Source organism: Bombina bombina, chromosome 3 (assembly GCF_027579735.1).
Source record: "Bombina bombina isolate aBomBom1 chromosome 3, aBomBom1.pri, whole genome shotgun sequence".
NCBI lineage: Eukaryota > Metazoa > Chordata > Amphibia > Anura > Bombinatoridae > Bombina > Bombina bombina.
In genome coordinates, this window is record NC_069501.1 from 446,293,303 (window position 1) to 446,316,730 (window position 23,428).

Below are 23,428 nucleotides of genomic sequence, written 5' to 3' on the forward strand. Positions count from 1 at the left end.
AATATTCAGTCTATTTATCCCTTCAGCTCAGAGGAAGGCATCTGTAAAATTGAAGAAGCCTCTCTAGTATTTGATCAGCTGATCAAACAGCAAGATTACCCCAATACCCAGAGTCATGGGGGCGATGTAAATTATAATCAAGGGGATCTCACCTCTAGGTTGGAAGAACCCTATGAAATAGGACAGCATGAAATCTTTCCTGGATTTCAGCAAATAGTCGAAGAGCAAATATCCTTAGCTAATGGCTGTTCCAGCGATGATGAACGCCAACAGCTGTGAGAACTCCTGATGGAGTACAAGGATATTTTTGCTAGGGATTCTTATGACTGTGGTACTACAGACTTGCACATTGCAAGAATACAAACAGATCCTTATGCACCACCTGTCTTAAACAATACAGACTTCCTTTAGCCTCATATGATTCTCTTGCAGAAATCATAAGGAACTTGGAAGAAAGGGGTATAATACGACAGGTGCACAGCTCTTATAATAATCCTATTCTAGGTGTTCTTAAGCCCAATCGACAATGGCGTTTGTGTGCTGACTTAAGACAGCTAAACAAACGAGTGTACATGTCCGGGTGGCCGATACCATACATTGACCAGTGCCTTGCACAGATGCATGGATCCAAAATATTCACTGCCATTGATTGTGCGCAGGGATATTGGACCATAAAGGTACATGAGGAGGACCAGTATAAGCTGGCATTCTCATTTCAAAAGGTCCAATATGCATTTCAGAGACTCCCTTTTGGATAAATAAATTCTGGACATGAATTTGCTGTATTCATGCGTAAGGCTATGCCTGATGCACTGGAAAGGGGAGCCTTATCTTATGTTGATGATGTTTTAATCAAAAGCACAGACTTTGAAAAACACATCGCAGAGCTTAAACACGTCCTCAGCCAACTTAAAAGGGCAGGACAAATTATCCCTACAAAAAGCTCAATGGTGCCGCACTCGTGTAAACTTCTTGGGACATGAAGTTACTTCTGAAGGGCTAAATCCTCAGAAGAAAAGGTGGAAGCTATAGTAAACTCTAAAAACCCAACTAACTTAAAGGAATTGAGATCATTCCTGGGTATGACAAATTATTCTCGCAAATTCATTGATAATTATGCAGAATTAGCTAAACTACTACTACTGCTTCTAAAGAAGGATGTGAAATGGCACTGGAGTGAGTCTCAAGAGACAGCCATAAAAGAGCTGAAAAGAAAACTCACTCAAGCACCTTGCGTAGCGTACCCTGAAGGTGGTAAACCTTTCTTCTTAGAGATAGGTTACACGGATGTAAGCATGAGTGCTGTTTTATACCAGAAGCATGATAATTTAAGCAAAGCCATAGCTTATGCGAGCAAAACTATATCCCCAGTAGAAATAAAATTTAGCGATTGCGAAAAAGCCCTCTTATCTACTGTATGGGCTCTACAAAATTTCCGCAGCTATATACAGGGCGATAAAATTATTGTAGAAACGGCCCACCAGCCTTTGCTATATTTGCAAAGTGAGAGAATAAGAGATGGGAATTTGTCAAATAGCCGCATAACAGCGTGGACTCTTTCCTTGCAAGGCTGGCCTTTAGAAATTCGCAACAAGCAGAATAAAAAGAATCCAGTCGCACAGGGGCTTGCTGAGCTCCACGACACTGCTGCTAGAGATCCTGGGGAAGAATTATCAGAAGATGATTTCCTGGAGGAAAAATTGCTTTCTCCATATAAAATGTACAATGAGGACAATTGTCAAACATTACCTTGGGTGTATGTTGATGGTTGTTCTTACCATGCCACTATTGATAATGAGTGCAGACTAGTCGCTGGCATTGGTATAACTTGGGAAAATGGATTCTCAAATATTACGCTTTTTGGCCACACATCTTGAAAGATGTTCAAACCTACTGTCAAGGGTGTCTAATCTGTCCACAGTTCCAACCCACTGCATCAACGCATAGAGCGCCATTGCAGAAAAGGGGGATGGTAATGCCATGGTCAGATATACAAATTGATTTTATTGGTCCATTAACAAGGTCATCAAGAGGTAACAAATACATGTTAAAGGGACACTAAACCCAATTTTTTTCTTTTGTGATTCAGACAGAACATGCAATTTTAAGAAACTTTCTAATTTACTCCTATTATCAAATTTTCTTCATTCTCTTGGTATCTTTATTTGAAATGCAAGAATGTAAGTTTAGATGCCGGCCCATTTTTGGTGAATAACCTGGGTTATTCTTGATGATTGGTGGATAAATTAATCTACTAATAAAAAGGTGCTGTCCATAGTCCTGAATCAAAAAAGAAGCTAAGATGCCTTCTTTTTCAAATAAAGATAGCAAGTGAACGAAGAAAATTTGATAAGAGGAGTAAATTAGAAAGTTGCTTATAATTGCATGCTCTATCTGAATCACGAAAGAAAAAATTTGGGTTCAGTGTCCCTTTAACAGTGACATGCCTGTTCACTAAATGGGTAGAGTGCATCAGTGCACCTAACAATAGTGCTGAAACATGTGCAGCATTGCTCATCAACCATGTGTTTTCCAGATTTGGTTTGCCCCAAAGAATCGAGTCAGATCGGGGGAACCCACTTCACTAGTGAAGTGATGACCAAAATGTGGAAAATGCTAGGGGTAAAAAGAAAGCTCCATATTGCTTATAGAGCTGCCTCAAGTGGTGGTGTAGATCGTTACAACCAGTCCATTGTTAAAATCCTCAAAATGTTTCTGAGTGAAATGGGTAAAGACTGGGATGTAAAGCTACCTCTAGTCCTAATGGCATTAAGAGCAACTCCAAGTAGTGCTACCAAGATGTCACCTTTTGAACTGATGACTGGTAGAAGAATGGTTCTACCTCAGCATCTGCTGTACCGTACATCAGACCAAAATTTGATAAACGCTGCCAATACCCATCAATATGTGGAAAACCTAAGAAAGCACCTGCAATATGCCTTTGCATTTGCTCAAAGGAATTTAGAAAGATCCGCAACTGCCACTAAAACCTATTATGATCTCAAAACGTCCAACAAGGAATATGAAATAAATGATAAAGTTTATCTTTAACTTTGGAAGAGATCAGGTTAGGGAGAAGAAATTTCTTCCATCATGGAAAGGTCCTTTTGTCATTACTGACAAAATATCTCCAGTAGCCTATAAAATAAGGATCCCCAAAAATGAAAGTTTCATAGATAAATGGGTCCATATCAATCAGCTGCGAGTGTGTCATCCTAGGTCCTAACTACAAGTCATAGAGGGAGAATGAAGTGTCATATCCCCAAATGAACCAAAGACATACTGTAGTTTAAAGAAGCCCAGCTGATGAACATGAAGGCTCAAAAATAACAGACTTTCTACATAGAAGACTGTCTATGATGTGTACGGTCAACATCCTCACCAAATACCATTGACTTTAAGCCAATTTAAATACATGTCTCCTACATCTATTTAAAATTGGAACATAATTTGAACACCAAATGCCATCATGTAAAAAAGTTAACTTTTTCACAATCTTTGGATTTCAAACTAAAATGATTTACACACAACTACTGGATTTATAAGACAAGTGGTTGTAAAGGTTTCTCTAGGATCCCCCTTGCTCAGAAATGGCAGATATGCATGGCTTTCCCATTGACATTTGGTAATTAAAAGGCTGCTATTTGCAACTGTGCACCACACCTAAGAGTAAAATGTATTGTAGTGCAGTAATAACTCTCCTACCTGACACCTACCATCTCCCTCCCACTGGTCACCATCCATCTTCCACCATCTCAGGTACTGGCAACCAGTTTGCCAGTATGCAGTTAGTTAGTTTTTTTATTATTATTTATTTTATGGAGGAGGGAACCCTCTCCTCTCTCCCCCCCCCCATTTCAATTTTTAGGGCTTAAGAGTACAGGCTTGTGGGAGGAGTTGTGAGTGTTCTTTGGGTGGAGTCAGGAGCACTGTGGTTTTTCTGCAGTCTGTAGGCTCATGGTGGGACTAGTTTGAAAAGACAGTAGCCAGATGGGCAGTTTTTACCCTCCTCCTCAGTCCAAAGAGAATCTAAAAGAGTTAATCTATCCATCTATACCTCCTAAAAGGGACAGTTTACTCAAAAATGTTCTCCCCTTTAATTTCTTCCCAATGATCCACTTTACCTGCTGGAGTGTCTTAAATAGTTTACAAGTATTTCCATTACCCTTATATTGGCATTTGAAATAGTTTATTTAGCCTGTGGTATCCCCACCCATCCTGAAAGTTTTTGGCCACGAGGCCAAGCTGTATTAACACAGCCAGGAGAAGAAATTACACTCCCAGTGGGTTATAGAAGAGATAAGGTAATAAAATGTTAATTTTCCATTGTTCTCTCCAAGTATTGGTGATTAGTTTATGGACAGATATAAGATAAAGAAGCAGGTATATTTACGCAATGTGATAAAGTAATGAGATCTGATTATACCTACAAGCTCAACCCATTTTATTAGGTTGTGGCTTCAAAACACAAAATCAGCTAATTCATATACACAAATTTAACCTTAAAAAAGCAAATCTCATACATTTTATACTCTGCAGCGGGTAAAAAAGTAATTGGAAACACATGAAGGGAAACACAATTTTATAGTATACTTTCCCTTAAAAGAATGTCAGTGGATTGCACTACCCTAGAAACACCACTAAATGAATAATTATGACGCTCCAATATCTTTAGACAACAGTGAGATCAAAGCAATAGAATCACTTAGAACTCGTGTACTTGCGAACGTTTAATACATTTAGTGAAATTTTTAAAGTGTGCTGGTCATGGTCATACAAACAAAGTAAAAATAAATTATTTACATTGTGACTGAAAATAAATACTCCTCTCTGTGGTAATTTCAAAAAGTGTATGATTATAGGAGTTCCTGTGACTTTGTATGGACAAGAAATAATACACAAGTTTAATGTCCGATATAAATATTTAATACTATATAAACAAGAGTTATAACATATGCATAAAATATAAATTGATTTATAAATATTTGTTTTGTTAACTAGCTAAACACAATACCTTGCAGGACATCAATAAGAAAAAAAATTGTATTTATATTACTCTATCTATTTTTTTTTTGCTTAATTGATATCTTGTTTTTTTGCTTAAATGATATCTTGTAACAGTGAAACGGTGTCCAAGTAACCAACTATTTCATGACCATTATGTTAATTTCTTTTGTTTATTTCAAGCATTGACAAGTGCAGAAAATGGCAAAACAAATAAGTCCAGTACATTTAACCATAATGCCTTGCAGCAGTTGGGGAATATAAAAAAAACCCTCAGAAATCGAGCTTGAGAAAGGAGCAAGACCTCAGAAACGCGTTGCTCAATTCCATTAAGCAATGTAAACTTTGATCCAGAGGAGCAGGTGTAGGAAGGGGAAATACAACGATCTGTGTGTTTGGTATAGGCTAAATGCTATACATCCATAGCCGTTAAAAAGTAACTATCCCACACACTTCCAAGAATCACCTGAGCTCTATACAAAGGCTCTCTAAACAAAATATAAATTACAACAAGCTCTAAGGACATTTTACCACTAGAGACATGTTTGTTGTGGACGCCTTGGTTTTCAAGCTGCCTGTAGACTTTTGGATTCCTTAAAAGCAGGAGTGCAAACAACCGGTGTAAGTACTAGAATACACCATTTCTTTAAACTCCTTACCGCCTGTAATGGGACCCACTGTCTCCTTTTGCCTCTAGATACAACTGCTGCTGGATTCTTTTGAGGCTTTGGCCTCTATTTATCAAGGTCTGTCGGACCTGATCCAACAGTGCGGATCAGGTCCGACAGACCTCGCTGAATACAGCGAGCTATACGCCGCCCCTTGCAGACTCGCGGCCAATGGGCCGCCAGCAGGGGGTTGTCAATCAACCCGGTCATACTCGATCGGGTTGATTTCCGGCGATGTCTGTCCGCCTGCTCATAGTCTTTGTGACCGCTGGTTCATAACTGCTGTTTCTGGCGAGCCTGCAGACTCGCCAGAAACACAGGGCATCAAGCTCCATTCGGAGCTTGATAAATATGCCCCTTTGGATTAAACTAAATTGCACAAAGAAGTTTTTGTCTAGCTGTATCTAGATTCTCTGTGTAACTACATTGTAACAATTGTAATATGTTTGTGTTTGAGTAACTCTTTATAATTTTTTCCGGAATATTTTGCTGTATTTTATGTAATAAATTGGCTTTCTTTTTAATTGTATTTTATGGTGTATTTGATATATATATTCAATGATTTTTAGTTTAAATAATTGAATGCTACACCGAATAGCTTACAGGGACTTATACTGTTTAGCAGGTTACTTATAGGTTGATAGAGACACCTCCTATTTTGTTAACCAGCGCTCCTCTTTGTGTTTGAATGTACAAGTGCAGAAAACAGCAGAATAAGTCCAGTACATTTAACCATAATGCCTTGCAGCAGTTGGGGAAAATAAAAAAACCCTCAGAAATCTTCAATGTGTTACATATTGCTTGTACAGTAACAGCTAAGAGTTTTGTATAAGTTACTATAGAAAAAGCCACTTCTTGAATTTTCACAAAATTAGAGGTTCCATGATGCAGGTGGATTTCTGGGTCCTTTTGGTTTTGCAAACCGCTTCCCAAAATCTAGAAAAAATTTAAAAATAAGTAAGGTATATGAGCTAAATCTGTACTTTATTTTGTTTGTTTGGGCACATGCATTTTCATCATAAAGCAATGTTTCAATCAATATTACATTGTGCTATGTAGAAATGGAACTTTCTACATATGTCATTTTTAAAGGAAAAAAATGTTGCTTTAAAATGTTGTTTTTTTAAAAGGGACATAAAATGTGTGCATTTCAAATTAAATTAGATGCAAGTTTGCAATATATAGGCAATTGCATGAATTGTCACTCTAGACCACTGGTTTTCAAACCTGTTCTCAGGCCTCCCTAACAGGCCACATTTTGAGGATATCTGTACTGGAACACAGGTGAAATAGCTGATTAGTAACCATGGTTATTTTACCTGCTCTCATCCAAGGTAATCCTGAAAATCTGGCCTGTTAGGAAGGCCCGAGGACAGGTTTGAAAACCATTGCTCTAGAGCACAACGTCTTAAACTTTTTTCATCTAGTACCCCTTAGAATTTGTTTTTGAGACCTACATTATTATAATACAGTCCAAAACAAATTATTATTTATTAGCATAAATAAGTACATTAAACTTTCATGGCCATTGCTAATCACTAATGGTTAGACTGTATAGACCTTCTATGTAGGCTTCTCCCCAGTGATGAGCAACGCCCATACATTTGAAGAGGTAACTAACTATGTACCTACCTCACTTTAAGCAAAATACAGAAAAAAGTTACTCATTCATTCATACACAAACACTCACTCATAAATACTCTCTCTCACACACACACTCATACACATGCATACAAACACTCACAGTACATTATCAAATCTTGCAGGAACCCCTAACATTTTTAAGGGACTCCCAGGGGCCCCAACCTCTAGTTTAAGAAGCACTGGTCTAGATAACCTGCTGCTGTCTTAAGTGTTGGTCTCATATTTTTCACCCACATATGTTCAGGAAACAAAATAAACCACAAGCTGTCAGTAAGACACAGGCCTCTAGTCTCTTTTTTAAATCTAAGGGAGAGAAAGTATCAGGACACTCTGAACCTATAACAGAGGAGGAGGCAGATTCGGACTCAGACTCCCACCCAGCGGCGGGGGATGCCACCCCAGTGACCAAAGCTGACCTCAAAATGCTTGTGTCTAAACAGGACATTAATGCCAATTGTGAAAAATTATGGGACAAGTTTGACAGTTTTCAAACTACAATCACCAACAATCTGGCTGAAATCAAATCCGACATCCTGGAACTAGGTATCCGAGTGGCGTCTATAGAAGAAAACGAGGCCTCTACTTCAGAGGAAATCACTGCCCTCAATCAACAAATTGCCTCCCAACAACACACGATATCTGATATAGACAAGATGGAGGATATCAAAAATATATTAAAGGGATCCCGGAGTTGATCTCTTCCTCTGAATTACCAATATACTTGTATCAACTATTCCAAGCTATCACCGGAGAAATTCCAAATGGAAAAAGCCCTCCGCTCGCTACGAGCAAAACCTAAAGATGAAGCACCACCAAGGGATGTGATTATTAAAATGTTTCAGTTTCCTGAAAAAGAAGTCATACTCTCAGCAGCCCAGTAAAATACGATGTTCAAATTCCAAGGATCAATCATCTAGTTCTATCAGGACCTCTGTTTGAGAACACTCCAGAGAAGAAGCATGCTGCGCCCATTCACCGCACTATTGAGGAAACACCAGCTCAATTATAGATGGACTTTCCCGTTTGGCCTCAATATCCAGCATGAAGGTAGATCCTCATCCTCAGACATTTCAGAAGTACCAGATGTTTGCTAGCACCTGCATCTGGAGAATTCTGACATGCACTCCACTTTACAGAACAACGAAGTACAGCAAAAGTGCTCTAAATCAAGTCAATCTCAGGGTCAGAAATGGTCCAGAGTAACTAAGAAAGGAACCAAGACTTGATAAATACAAAAATCATTTCTTTGAGAGTTCACTTGGTATTGAATTCTGAGTTGACTAGTAAAATTCGGTGTGGGGTTGGTGTCTTGTACGGACCCCACCATACTGGAAGATATTGAAAGCTTTTTGCTCTTAGATTTCGCTAGCCAAATTTCTAGATTACTAATGTGTTGGAGCCAGATAGAGAGGATTAAGCTCCTACTATGACTGGCCCTGGCCATAGAGCTTTTCTAAATTTTTGCAAGGGGTCTAGGACTTTGGGGGCAGGAAACCTAGTGTGAAGTACTTGTAAGCTCCCGAACTATTGTATTTACAAAGACTGCAATATGGAAGGAGATACGACATATCTGAGCTACAAATATAAGTTTCAGGCATTCATGTTATACATTGTTATTAATTACTGGTTATAAGGCGAGGATGCACAATGCACACCCTTACTTTTTCTTGTTAACTTGGGTGGATGACACCTGTCATCTACCTGCATTTGGTTAAAACATTGTTCTTAGTTAAGTTATGTTTTCATAATTTTGTTTCATTGTCCAACTATGCTTGTATTTGTTTTAAAACCCAGAAGGAAGCTCAAGGTTGGCAGATCTGGGGGGTTTGGGTTTTTGATACAGGCCGGGGGTTCCCTGGGGGTTGGAACAAGGTGGTCATTGGCACTGGTAACATCAAGGTAGGCATATGATGAACCAATCTATACACCGTATATCACACAATGTTAGGGGTCTTAACACTGACACTAAACGCAGAACAGCAATGACCCAATATAACAGACTAAAAGTGAATCTAATATTCCTCCAGGAGACTCACTTTATTAACAAGATAATCCCTAAGTACTGGACTAAGCAGTTCCCCCAACATTAAAACTCCACAACAGACAGTAAGAAGAGAGGGGTCTCAGTATTAATCCATCACTCACTACACTTTGTCACAGACGAGGTGTTGGGGGACACAGAGGATAGGAACCTAATTATTAGAGGACGGATACAGAGGATGGAGATTACATTATGTAATATATATGCCCCAAATGAAAAGCAGAATATTTTTTAGCCATATATCTCAACTGCTCAATCGAGAATATTGCGTGGGGGGGATTTTAATTTACCTATACAGATTGCTGGGGCAGATAGCTCCTCCAGGCTAACCCATAAACAAAGACATCACAACATGATGGTCAAATCAATTGGAGAAGCCTTATCAGCCCATTATATTATAGACTCTTGGGAATCACTATATGGCAAAACTAATGACTACACATACTACTCTTTTGCACACAAGACGTACTCTAAGCTAGATTATATTTTTCTAAGCCAAGTATTGATACCTAATTTACAATCTTCATTTATATATGCTTGTGCGTGGTATGACCACTCCATAGTCAGCATTAAAGTGGCAGGGATTTTTGGTCACAAAGGTACCCGTTCATAGACATACAATCCAAATATACTTAAAAACCCATTAACGCAGGAATCTATCTTAAAAGCATTAACTAAATATTGGGATATAAATGTAGACTCTACTATTAATCCACTAAACTCTTGGGCAGCACATAAACCTTTTATCAGAGGCCTTCTTATAAAGGCTAAAGCTATACACATTCAAAACATCAGCTCAAAAACAGATGAGTTACAAAAAGATATAGATGACTTGACGAAACAACACCAACAGACATCTTCTACAACAGCATTTAAGCTACTTCAATTAAAACGACGAGAACTGTCCGAGCTCATGACTGCATCCTCAATAAGGGCTTCCCAGAGACTGAAAGCCCACTATTTTATATACTCTAATAAGCCGGATAGATTCTTAGCTCACAAATTACAAGAGAGAATAAGATCCTTCTCTATTTCCACTCTGAAGACTCAAGACGGATCACTCACATCTAACCCACAGGAGATAGCGGGGAGTTTTGCGCACTATTATCAAATGTTATACAATGGTAAAAAAACGAATCCGGCAGAACACATTAGTAAACTTAAAACACAGTTTTTGGAGATGGCCCAATTACCCATACAAAATAGTGAAGCATTAGGGGATCTAAACGCAGAAATAACAGCAAGGGATGTTATGAATGCAATTAAAAATCTTAAACCACGCAAGGCAGCAGGCCCCGATGGGTTCCCTGGGGAATATTATCAACTGTTTAGGGTAGCTCTAGTGCCACATCTGATTAAATTTTGCAACGATATTATGCTGGGCCACGACATCCACCCTGGCATCTTGAGAGCTAAAATTGTGGTCATCCCCAAACTTGGAAAGAATCCAAAACTGTGTCAAAGTTACCGCCCTATTTCCTTGATCAACTAAGATATAAAGATCTTTACTAAAATTCTTGCCAATAGGTTAAAGATACATCACCCCTCCCTGATTCATCCCAATCAAGTTGGATTTATCCAAGACAGAGAGGTACCTGATAATATACGAAAGACTGTAGACTTGGCAGACCATTTGGGGAGGACGAACACACCTTCTCTGCTTCTAGCTTTGGATGCCGAGAAGGTGTTTGATAGGGTAGACTGGAATTAAATATTTGGGGTGTTGGAGCGGTTTGGCATAAGTGGTCCCTTTGTGAAAGCTAACAGAAACATTTACTCTCTACCCTCAGCCACTATAACAGCAGCGGGATACCAATCAAAACCCATAGATATTCGGGGTGGAACTAGACAGGGATGTCCCCTCTCCCCACTGTTATTTGCCTTATGCATCGAGCCTTTGGCGGCTAAGATTAGGAATTCCCCAGATATACATGGAGTCAAATTGAAACGTAATGAATATAAACTTTTGCTATTTGCGGATGATATCCTTCTTACCTTAACGAAACCTCTTATATCTTTGCCAAATTTATATAACACTCTACAAGAGTTTTCAGATATTTCAGGATATAAGATTAACCTGGACAAATGCGAAGGATTACCAATAGCTTTCCCCAGACACACCCGAAAGTTAATTGAAACAAATTTTACCTTTACCTGGGCAAAAAAAGACGATCCAGTATTTGGGGGTTAAACTATCTCATGACTACAAGAATTATATAGAGAATTAGGTTGGACTTGAGTAGATGGAAAAGTAAACAATTCTCGTGGTATAGACATTTCTCAGCCATTAAGATGACTATACTCCCGAAGTTACTGTACATTTTCAGGGCCTTGTCAATTAGGGTGCCTGCACCAGACTTACACAGACTACAACAGGATCTGACAAGCTTTTTAAGGGCCAATAAAATAGCCAGAATAGCTTCAAAGACACTGCAACAGCACAAACAGGTGGGAGGAGTGGGAGTACCGAACCTGTTGGAGTATTATCAAGCAGCAAGGCTAGCTCAAGAAGTATTATTGACTAAAAACTCGGGGGGTATTATTTGGACTGTTTTAGAGGCAGAACTAGGGGGACATACCAGTCCAGCTGATATATTTTGGGACTTGACTCCGGGGCATACTAGCCATACAACTGAACTATCAACTACCAAGGAGACACTACAGATTTGGACAGCTTTGACTAGATCCCTTCATTTGTTACCAGGGGACTTGATAGCCAGACCGGTCAAGACTCTGGTTACAAGAGAATTCCATAATCAACTAGGGAAATGGGAGAATAAGGGGCTAGATAGGGTGGCAGACATTTTGGAGGCTGGGAAGATTATATCGTATACCCGGATTCAGGAGGGATTAATCCCCCACAAACTACAATGGTTTCTATATTTACAAGTATCTTCAGCAATACATAGATATTTACGACTTCCCCTTTCAAGACGGTTAACTATACTAGAGCAATTTATTGGTACCAAGACTAGGGATAAGATAAGAGAATGATCTCACAACTGTATTTGGCTATACAAAAGAATAGATACAATTCCAGAACTCCGCTGGTTGAAAAATGGGAAAAAGATTTAGGCAAAGAACTCCTGTTAGAGGATTGGATTGCCATTGTTCAAGATTCCAGTAGAGGTCTAATCAGAGCGGACTTCAAAGAAAACTGTATTAAGACGCATTAAGTGGTATCTGACCCCTGTTAATTTGGTCAAGGTTATCTTCTCTATTAAGTACAATATTATCTGAAAAAAATAATCCTTTCAATGGCACATGCTCTCTTAAATTAATGCATTCCATTATATAACTCAGCCATAAACACGCTTATTAGAATACTGTGTACAGCTACCAGAATATGTGTGGCCAAGTACTGGAAGGTGGGAGTACCTACATGGACCGAGATAATGGAAAAAATTAGAACTACATACACCATGTCGGAGCATGCCTCATGGATACAGGGTACAAATGCTAATTTTCATAAGATATGGTTTTACTGGAATTTGAGGGAAACATTAGAAAGATTGGTGGGGGATCTAAACTTTCCTAGATATCATGACCCTGGGGGGGATGTGAGTAGGACTAAGGTGGGGATGGGACCGGCCGCTCCCAGCATAGCCTGACAAAAGCTTTTTCATCAGGTAAATTTACTGCTATTACTTCCTACAGCAAGCAAATATCAACGTACATGACAGGCAAGTATGTGGTTTGGACAATTAGTGTTATTATTATTGTTTAAATTTGCTCAGTGTTTTCTTTTCCCTATGTATTTCTTATTGTCATGAGGTTATATATGTAACAGGGTGTAAAGAGGCGTAGTAATAATGGACAATAACATGACGAGACCCAGTTCTCAGCATTTTAGGGATTCCTGAAATCAAAGATATGAAATATTCAGTTCTCAAATAGATAAATAATAGGATGCGTTGATACATGAGACTAGACTGTGGCATACTAGTTGCTATTTTAGGTTTACTGATGCTGTTGTGAACTTGATGACGTTATACTAAAGGGAAATAATAAAAATTATTTCAGCTAAAAGACAAGGATTACAATAATAAATATCAGTCAAACTTTTGGGACCCTTTGGAGGAGACATATTTTAGATTTTTGAGCTAGTTTTCCTTCAGAAAAAAATCAAGAACCATAGAAAACTTTTAGTCTCACTGCCTGAACGCTTCTATCCAGTATATAACTTATGCTATGTAAACTTTTTCACATACTTTTTCATTTGGTATGGACATAAAATAAAAACTTACTGAAATTCAGAAATGAAAGTGCATTGCTTGATTGTGATGATTCTGACTGTTTTGCTGGACTGCATATATCTAAACAAGAAAAAAGGAAATACTTTAAATAATAAACTGATATCTTGCTTTACCTTTTTATATTCTGTTCAAACATTACTATGATCTATATACTGTAGGTCTTGTGATGAGTTCCACAGCCATGGAACTACTCTGGTATACTATATACATGATTTTGGGGTGGTTTAAAAGCAATTGATAATAAGGGTACATAGAAATTTACTATACAGTATAATTACTGTACAGTCTATATGTTTGTTAACTAAATTAGTTGTGGATTCATACATTCATGGAGTTATAATAATATAAATGATCAAATGTGGCATAAGACCATTAATAAGGTAATGTATTTAAAATAGTATTAAGCTTCAATGCTTTTAGATTGCAAGCTGTTTGGGATAGGACTTCACATTAATTTTCTCAATATAATTCCCAGTATGATGTTTAGTTATGCATGGTAAATTTAATTTACTTTCATTATTCATTTTGCCTGCTTTTAAAGGAAGTGATCATGCAGAACTCTGGACTAGAAAACAATAAGAACAGAACATTTTACTAGCCGGGTGGCATTATGAAGTAGCCGGGTGGGGGCAGTGTAATATTTTGGATATGTGATTCTACTCAAAGCGCCAATGGGCACCTATAGGCCTGGAAAAGGTGAGACCCAGCTCTCACCAAAATCAAAAATGAACTACAAAGGGAGGGCTTTCCAGGCGCCAACTGACGGAGGCTAGGTGTGTTAAAACAGGCAATTTATTATACAATTTATTACAATAAAAACAATAATGTCATGGATCCATGGTACAAAAATTATACAATATCACAATAATACAATTTGGAACTTTTTTCCTGTCCTGACCCCAAATCCACCGGAGTGGATAGTCCACACTGTTTATATTGCGATTAATTGTATTATTATGATATTGTATAATTTTTGGATCCATGACAATAATACAATTAATCGCAATGAAACAATAAAAGTCTAAAAACAATATATTACAATTGTGCAATGTTCCTTGTAAACGTAGCACTAAGTGTATCCGATAAACAGTGTGGACTATCCACTCCGGTGGATTTGGGGTCAGGACAGGAAAAAAGTTCCAAATTGTATTATTGTGATATTGTATAATTTTTGTACCATGGATCCATGACATTATTGTTTTTATTGTAATAAATTGTATAATAAATTGCCTGTTTTAACACACCTAGCCTCCGTCAGTTGGCGCCTGGAAAGCCCTCCCTTTGCAGTGTAATATTTTCTAATATTATATACATTTCTGCTATCCAAAGCACAAATGAATTGCATAATTTAACATAAATGTATTTAATGATAATTTTTGCTATAGATTTTTGTAATTTTTTTTTTAATACTGGCTAATTTTAGCTTAATATTGGCTAAGATTTTAGCCAGTGGTCAGTAAAATCAGCCAGGTGGTGCACCTGCTTAAAAGGTCCTGGGGAGAACACTAGCGCTGCGGAATCTGTTGGCGCTCTACAAATAACCGATAATAATAATAATAATAACACTAAGGGCAAAATTACAAGTCGCGCGGTATGGTTTTTCCACACACAATATGGTCTTTTCGCAATCAATTTCCATTGTGCAGGTATTACAAGTCTTGAGAAATCGTGATTTACACAACAATCCTTTCCGCGCTTGAAGAGCTGTAGTTAATGGGATATCCAGCAAAAATTGTAAACCACATGGGTGCATTTCGGTATTGAAAAGAAGCAATTTTGTAATATACATGTATTAGCAAAATGCTTCTAATAAAAGCTATAGCTGTTTCAAAAGTGTATTTAAGTATGCACCGGGCACTAGCATTTTAAACACAACACTTGTTCAGAGAGCCTACGGTGCTTGTACCAACTGGTAATTACTCAATTTGTTAACTGGTGACATGATACAAGCCCCACTTATGATCTGACCAGCTGCATTATTTAACATGTGGGTGCAGTGAAAATATCTAGCTATGCTTCACATGCACGTGCAAAGAAAAATGTTAACACCAAAACAGTTATAACTCTTAATAGAAGCATTTTTGCCAATACATGTATGTTGCAAATATGTTTTTATTCAAAGATGCAATAAATCTATATGCATTTATATTTTGACTGGAATGTCCCTTTAAGTTTTCCACAACACAAAAGTTTCACAAAACACTTAAAAAATATATTACAAAGTACAGTTACACTCATATTAACACTGTCTATTAAAAATAAATGTTAAAAAATAATGCACACAAAAGATAGGAGATCTCGGGTGTTGGAAAAAAAAGGTGACACAGGGATTTTACATTGACATACAGTATCTCACAAAAGTGAGTACACCCCTCACATTTTTGTAAATATTTTATACCTTTTCATGTTACAACACTAAAGAAATGACACTTTGCTACAATGTAAAGTAGTGAGTGTACAGCCTGTATAACAGTGTAAATTTGCTGTCCCCTCAAAAGAACTCAACACACAGCCATTAATGTCTAAACCGTTGGCAACAAAAGTTAGTACACCCCTAAGTGGAAATGTCCAAATTGGGCCCAAAGTGCCAATATTTTGTGTGGCCACCATTATTTTCCAGCACTGCCTTAACCCTCTTGGGCATGGAGTTCACCAGAGCTTCACAGGTTGCCACTGGAGTCCTCTTCCACTCCTCCATGATGACATCACAGAGTTGGTGGATGTTCCTTCCTTCCATTTGAGGATGCCCCACAGATGCTCAATAGGGTTTAGGTCTGGAGACATGCTTGGCCAGTCCATCACCTTTAACCCTCAGCTTCTTTAGCACGGCAGTGGGAAATCTTGGAGGTGTGTTTTGGGTCGTTAGCATGTTGGAATACTGCCCTGCGGCCCAGTCTCCAAAAGGAGGGGATCATACTCTGCTTCAGTATGTCACAGTACATGTTGTTATGGTTCCCTCAATGAACTGTAGCTCCCCAGTGCCGGCAGCACTCATGCAGGCCCAGACCATAACACTCCCACCACCATGCTTGACTGTAGGCAAGACACACTTGTCTTTGTACTCCTCACCTGGTTGCCGCCAGGCACGCTTGACACCATTTGAACCAAATAAGTTTATCTTGGTCTCATTGGTCCACAGGACATGGTCCCAGTGATCCATGTCCTTAGTCTGCTTGTCTTCAGCAAACTGTTTGCGGGCTTTATTGTGCATTATCTTTAGAAGAGGCTTCATTCTGGGGCGACAGCCATGCGGACCAATTTGATGCAGTGTGCCGTGTATTTTCTGAGCATGGACAGGCTGACCCCCCACCCCTTCAACCTCTGCAGCAATGCTGGCAGCACACATACGTCTATTTTCCAAAGACAACCTCTGGATATGACACTGAGCATGTGCACTCAACTTCTTTGGTCGACCATGGCGTGGCCTGTTCTGAGTAGAACCTGTCCTGTGAAACCGCTGTATGGTCTTGCCCACCGTGCTGCAGCTCAGTTTCAGGGTCTTGGCAATCTTCTTATAGCATATGCCATCTTTATGTAGAGCTACAATTTTTTTTTCCAGATCCTCAGAGAGTTCTTTGCCATGAGGTGCCATGTTGAACTTCCAGTGACCAGTATGACAGAGTGTGAGAGAGCGATAACACCAAATGTAACACTCCTGCTCCCCATTCACACCTGAGACCTTGTAACACTAACGAGTCGCATGACACCAGGGAGGGAAAATGGCTAATTGGGCCCAATTTGGACATTTCCACTTAGGGGTGCACTCACTTTTGTTGCCAATGGTTTAGACATTAATGGCTGTGTGTTGAATTATTTTGAGGGGACAGCAAATTTACACTGTTATACAGGCTGTACACTCACTACTTTACATTGTAGCAAAGTGTCATTTCTTCAGTGTTGTCACATGAAAAGGTATAAAATATATTAAAAAATGTGAGGGGTGTACTCACTTTTGTGAGATACTGTACGTACACATACATAAACATGGATTTATATGTTTAGGGATATGTTTAACTATGGAGATAATGAAAATATTTTTCATTATAATCTTATGCACATTAAACAATATCTGAGAGGGATTTTCAAAGAGATATTATCACGTATAAATCTCCAGATATATATATATATATATATATATATATATATATATATATATATATATATATATATATATATATATATAATGTTAATTATCTAAAAGAGTGCTTGATTCCCTATCTTTTTTCCATGGTTCATTTATTAAGATGTTCCATTTCTTTTCTTATAGTCTTTGATAATATATTCATATACATCTCGCTATAAATACTGTAAATATATCAGTCCAAAAATCATCACATATATAGAGAAATATTTATTCAGAAATAAATAGAACATATTCCTTTACGAAAACATTCTCGCAATATGAAATATTCGTATTTTCATGTACACTTTTCGAGAAGAAAACATGGGCTTTGCGCTACAGAGGGTTTTAGTGTTTTTTTTCTGTTTGTCTTCAATATTGACTTCTATGGGGGAATACGTGAATGCGCACACGATTTGGCTGTTTGGATTAGGCGGCTTAAAATAAGTTATTTTGCAACTTGTAATAGCTGTGCAATCCCAAATGTGAAAAAGCCATAACACGTGCTGTTTTGTTCTTTTTGCATTACATACAAAAATGTAATATTAGAGAACATTAATCCACACCTAAAACGGGTATTTAGAAGAATTGTTTCATAAAGCAATTTGTATAGATAAACAATGTAAGCCAAGATAGGAGAGTGACTTATTTTCTCTCTGAGGTGTTGCTGTATGATGTCACTGTGCACTTAGCACTTTACATTACTAATAAACTTTACATTACTAATATTGATAACTTACTTTTTTTCACATTCCGTAACATTTTTAGACTCTGAGGGGGAAAAAAACAGAGTTATATATTATTATTTATTTTTTTTTATTTATTTTTTTTTTATTTTTTTTGTATATCTTTTTTATTATTTCAAGCACAGAGTACATTACAGGGCATAAGCCATATCAAAAAAATTCCATGGATACAACAGAGAATTTCCAGTCAGTCATGATACAGGAGAAGAAAAAAAAGAGAAACCCTTCCATTAATTAAAATTAAATAAACATTATTTATACAGTGTATTAAACTTGTCGTGTAATCCTATCCTATAATCTTCATGTACTCTTGTGCTGCAATTCCTACTAAACTTAAAAGTAAAAAAAAAAAAAAAAAAGGGGGAGAGAAAAAGAAAAGAGAGAAAAAGAAAAAGAAAGAGAGAGAGAAAAAAAAAAAAAAAAAAAAGGCAGCAAAAAAAAAAGAAAAACGAACAAAGCAAAAGCCAAACAAGGGGAGGGAGGGAAGGAAATCCTGCTTATACCCATTTGCTTCGAATTATATTATTGATACCATGCAAAAGGAAAGATGTTGTTTAGAACTAAAGTTCCAAAAAAATCTGAATTATGGAAGCATTTTGTTAGGGAGTATTGTATATTACTAGGTTGTTCTAAAATTAAAGTAAGCCATTTATCAAAGAAAGCTCGAATCTGACTATCAAGCAATGCGTTCGTATTTACTAGTTCGAAAGAGATTTGTGATATCATTGCCTGTTTAAACACTGTGAATGGAGGGGCAGTCTTCTTCTTCCAGCAGCGAAGAATTAAGTTGCGGCCCAGTAAAATTGCTGTATCTACTATTTTATAGGATTTTATAATGGTCTCATCGGTTAAAAAGAAGATTTGATATATATCTAAAGTAATATTCTTTTGTAGGATCTTAGTTAGCCAGTATGAGACTTTATCCCAAAATTGTCGAATTTTAGGGCAGAGCCATATACAGTGTAAAAGATCAGCATTTGATTTCTTACATTTGTCACACTCGGCGCCGGTATTATGCGGCGACCATTTAGCCAGTATTTTCGGCGTAATATATGAATTATTGATTATCTTAATATGGGATTCTTTCCAAGAAGTAGGTATTTTAGCCTCTCTTACCTGTCGTATACTAGTTTTGATCTTTTCCAGAGTTATCTCTTGAAAATGGAAGCGCCAGGAGTCGACTAAAGCCTCCAACACCAATTGTCCTTGTTTGGACATTAAAATGTTGTATATCAGTGAAATGGTGTGAATGCTATTTTTGTGTAGGATAATATAATCTTTAAGCTCACCAAATTTAGCGTAGTCTTGACTAATATCTGGAAATCCATTAATAAAATGCCTAACCTGTAAGTAAGCAAAGAAATTATAATTTGGTAAGTTGTATTGATGAGAGATAGTTTCGAACGTTCTAACTTTGCAGTCATCGTCGAGTAATTGCGCAACAAAAATCAGACCTTTCTCTTCCCATTTTCTGAAGACATCAGACGTAAGCCCTGGTGGGAACAAGTTATTGCCTCTAATAGGTAAATATGAAGATACGTGGTAGTCTATGTCTAGGGCAATACATAGTTTTTGCCAAGCTAGTACCACGTTATGAATTGCCAACACTTTTTTAATATATGGTGGTAACTGGGCCGCTGGGCAGTGAATAATAGCTTTGAGTGAAAGAGGAGTGACCAAATGGTTTTCAATTTGTTGGTTTGTAAAGTAGTTAGTATCTGTGACCCAATCAACAGCAAAACGTGCCAATATAGCAATATTATACCACTTTATATCAGGGAGGGCAAGTCCTCCAAATTCTGATAGCTGATGGAGTTTTATTCGAGATAAATAATGTCTTTTCCTACTCCAGACAAAGGACAAGCAGTGTTTATAGAATAGCCTTACATCTTTATTAGAGACAAAAAGAGGGAGACTTTGGAGAAAATATATTAATTGTGGAAAGAGGACGGTTTTAATTAACATGATTCTGGCTGAGACAGAGATAGGAAACGAGGTCCATCTATTCATCTTTTCATAAGCCTTCAAAAAAAAGGTAGACAAGTTATCCTTGTACCAGAGCCCAGGATCTTTATGCAAATTAATTCCTAGATATTTTATATTATCTGTGGCCTGGAAAGGATGTTCTTGATAGCTATCTTCCTGTTGCTGAATCCACATAATTTCGGATTTGCTCAGGTTCAGTTTATATCCCGAGAAGGAACTAAATTGTTTTACAATTTTCAATACAAGAGGGATAGTTAGTTTAGTGTTTTGTAAGAAGAGCAATAGATCATCCGCATATAATGATAACACGATCCGCTGACCTCCAATTTCTATACCTTGGATAGTGTCTCTTAATAGGATTGCCAAAGGTTCTATGGCGATGTTAAATAAAAGAGGCGATAGAGGACAACCCTGTCTCGTCCCCTTGTAAATCCGAAATCTAGGGGTTGGAATACCATTGACTAATATATACGAAGTAGGGGAATTGTAGATAGATTTAACCAACGAGAGAAAATTTCCGCTAAAGCCAAATTTTCCAAGCGCGGTATATAAGTGATCCCATATTACTGAGTCAAAAGCTTTCTCGGCGTCGGCTGTTAACATTGCATAATCCTGATTTTTACTGTGTTTATCATGCTGTCTATTGAGCCAGAGATGTTCTAAGATAGTGGTAACACGTCTAATATTTCTAATCGAGGATCTTCCTGGCATAAAGCCCGTTTGATCCTCGTGTATTATTTGCCCAATTTCTAGTTTAAGTCTTTTGGCCATTATTGAAGTAAGTAGTTTATAATCTACGTTCAAAAGCGATATAGGCCTATATGAAGCTAGATCCAGGGGGTCTTTATCTTTTTTAAGGATTAATGTAACAGCCGACGCCGAGAAATGCTCAGACATAGGCTTCCCTACCAAGAAGTAATCGTTAAATAGTTTAGTCAGGATAGGCGTAAGATCCTTTCGCATGATCTTGTAGAACTCTGCCGAAAGTTGATCAGGGCCGGGGGCCTTGTTAGTTTTAGTGGAGTCAACTGCCGCGGCTACTTCCTCTTCAGTGATAGGGCTGTTTAATGCTTCCGAAAAAGATGAGGAAATTTTAGGAGTTGTAACCCTACTCCAAAAAGAGTTTTTATTTTCAAAACTGAACTCACTTGGCGCATAGATGTTCTGATAGTATTTATGGAAGACTTCTTTAATCTCTGATGGATCCGTGTATCTTACCTGTCCCTCTCTAATAGCTTCAATTGTGTTAGCTTTTTTCCTAGCTTTATTTAAACTGGCCAAGAACTTGGCTGATCTGCCAAATTGTCCGCTATACTTCGCATTTATTCGAATATCTTCCCGTAAGGTTTTTTCTTTAAAAAAGAGATCACGCTCTTGTTTCGCCTTCTGATACCTATCCCATGCAAATTTAGAGTTGTTATTAATGTAGGATTTATAGGCGTTACTAAGTTGGTTAGCCAACTGTAGTTCTCGAGCGTTAAGTTGCTTTTTCCTTTTCACCATGTACGCCTTGATTTCACCTTTGAGATATGCTTTCGCCGCTTCCCAGTATATCTCAGTTTTCTCTAAGTAGCCTATATTAAATTCTTGATAGTCTCGCCATTTTTTACTCAGCCAATCGGAGAATTTTTTGTCTTGCACCAATTGATTAGGAAAATAGAAATTATTCACTGGGTTGGCCACTGTATTTTTGGTATATATACCTAGAGAGATAATAGCGTGATCAGATATAACTATATCAGCGATTTGGACATCAACCTCCATCGCTAGCATAGGACTGGAAACCAAAAAGAAATCTATCCTGAGAGCGCTCTATATGACTTGGATTCACAAGAAAATGTTCTCGAGTCCGGGTGCTTAATGCGCCAGATATCGTGGACTTTTAGACTATTACAAACCTGTCGGAATATCTTAGCCTTAGTACTAGAAAATTTAGAAGTGTTTGGAGTACATCTGTCCAAGAGAGTTGGAATCAAATTAAAATCTCCTACCAAAATTAAATTTTGTCCTATATATTGCGATAAGTGCATAGAGATTTGGTTCCAGAACTCTACGTCCACCTGGTTTGGACCATATATATTACAAAAAATATATTTAGTGTCTCCTATCTCGATCTCAGCCAGCAGCCATCTGTCCTCCTTGTCAAACACATGTTTCAGTAACTTAAAAGACAAATTTTTGTTGAACAATATGGCCACCCCTCTTTTCCTCTTGTTACACGCGGAAGCAATTATATGTCCAACCCATTTTGATTTAAGTTTATTGACTTCTGCAGCTTTAATATGCGTTTCCTGTAAAAAGACGAGATCAGGGTTATACCTGCTTAATTGCTTAAGAATCAGCTTCCTTTTAATGGGGGAAGTTATTCCCCCAATATTCCAAGAGACGCACTTAAGCATATCTTCTAATTCCTATAATAAAATCATGTGTGAGGCAATATGGCAGGAAAAGGGGGGGGAGAGAGGAAAGAGAGAAAAAAAAAAAAACCCCAAAAAATAAAATAATTTAACTATCAATAGACAACATCGCATGAGACCCAACAGTATGTTGACCCTTTAAATAAACTTCCTCCTCATAGCTTAATATTTAAGCCAATGCAAAATTGCCTAGCTTCCTGCTCATTAAGTAGAGTATGCAAAGCATCTTCTTCTTCTATTATTATTCTTGCTGGATAAATTAGCCTAGCCTTATGTCCAGCGTTGATTAGCTTAGTGCAATAGGGCGCCATGACCTTCCTGCTTTGGGAGGTTTGCTGGAATAATCCTGAAAAATCAAGATTTTGGCCTCCCCTATTTGCACTGAGCCAGCTTTCCTATACAGTCGCAAAAATGTCATTTTGTCCTGATAATTTTGAAATTTGATCATGATCGCTCTATGGTAAGTCTTTCCATTTATTACTTTCTTATATGGGCCAATTCTATGTGCTCTTTCTATCAATACGGGAGTGTTATGTTGTTGCAAAC

At 37.7% G+C, this 23,428-nt stretch overlaps 1 protein-coding gene across 2 annotated transcripts in view; it reads right to left on the reverse strand.

The window, feature by feature from the left end:
- Window positions 1-5,883: 5,883 nt before the first annotated feature.
- Window positions 5,884-23,428, reverse strand: part of LOC128653408 (tyrosine-protein phosphatase non-receptor type 22-like) — a 290,064-nt gene continuing 272,519 nt past the window's right edge. For both annotated transcript variants that reach the window (XM_053706667.1, XM_053706666.1), the window contains exons 19-21: window positions 18,474-18,504; window positions 13,605-13,673; window positions 5,884-6,608 (exon numbers count right to left, since the gene is read on the reverse strand). In XM_053706667.1, the coding sequence (XP_053562642.1) occupies window positions 6,544-6,608; window positions 13,605-13,673; window positions 18,474-18,504 (165 nt within the window). In that variant the 3' untranslated portion in view covers window positions 5,884-6,543. The remainder of the gene's footprint in view (window positions 6,609-13,604; window positions 13,674-18,473; window positions 18,505-23,428) is intronic.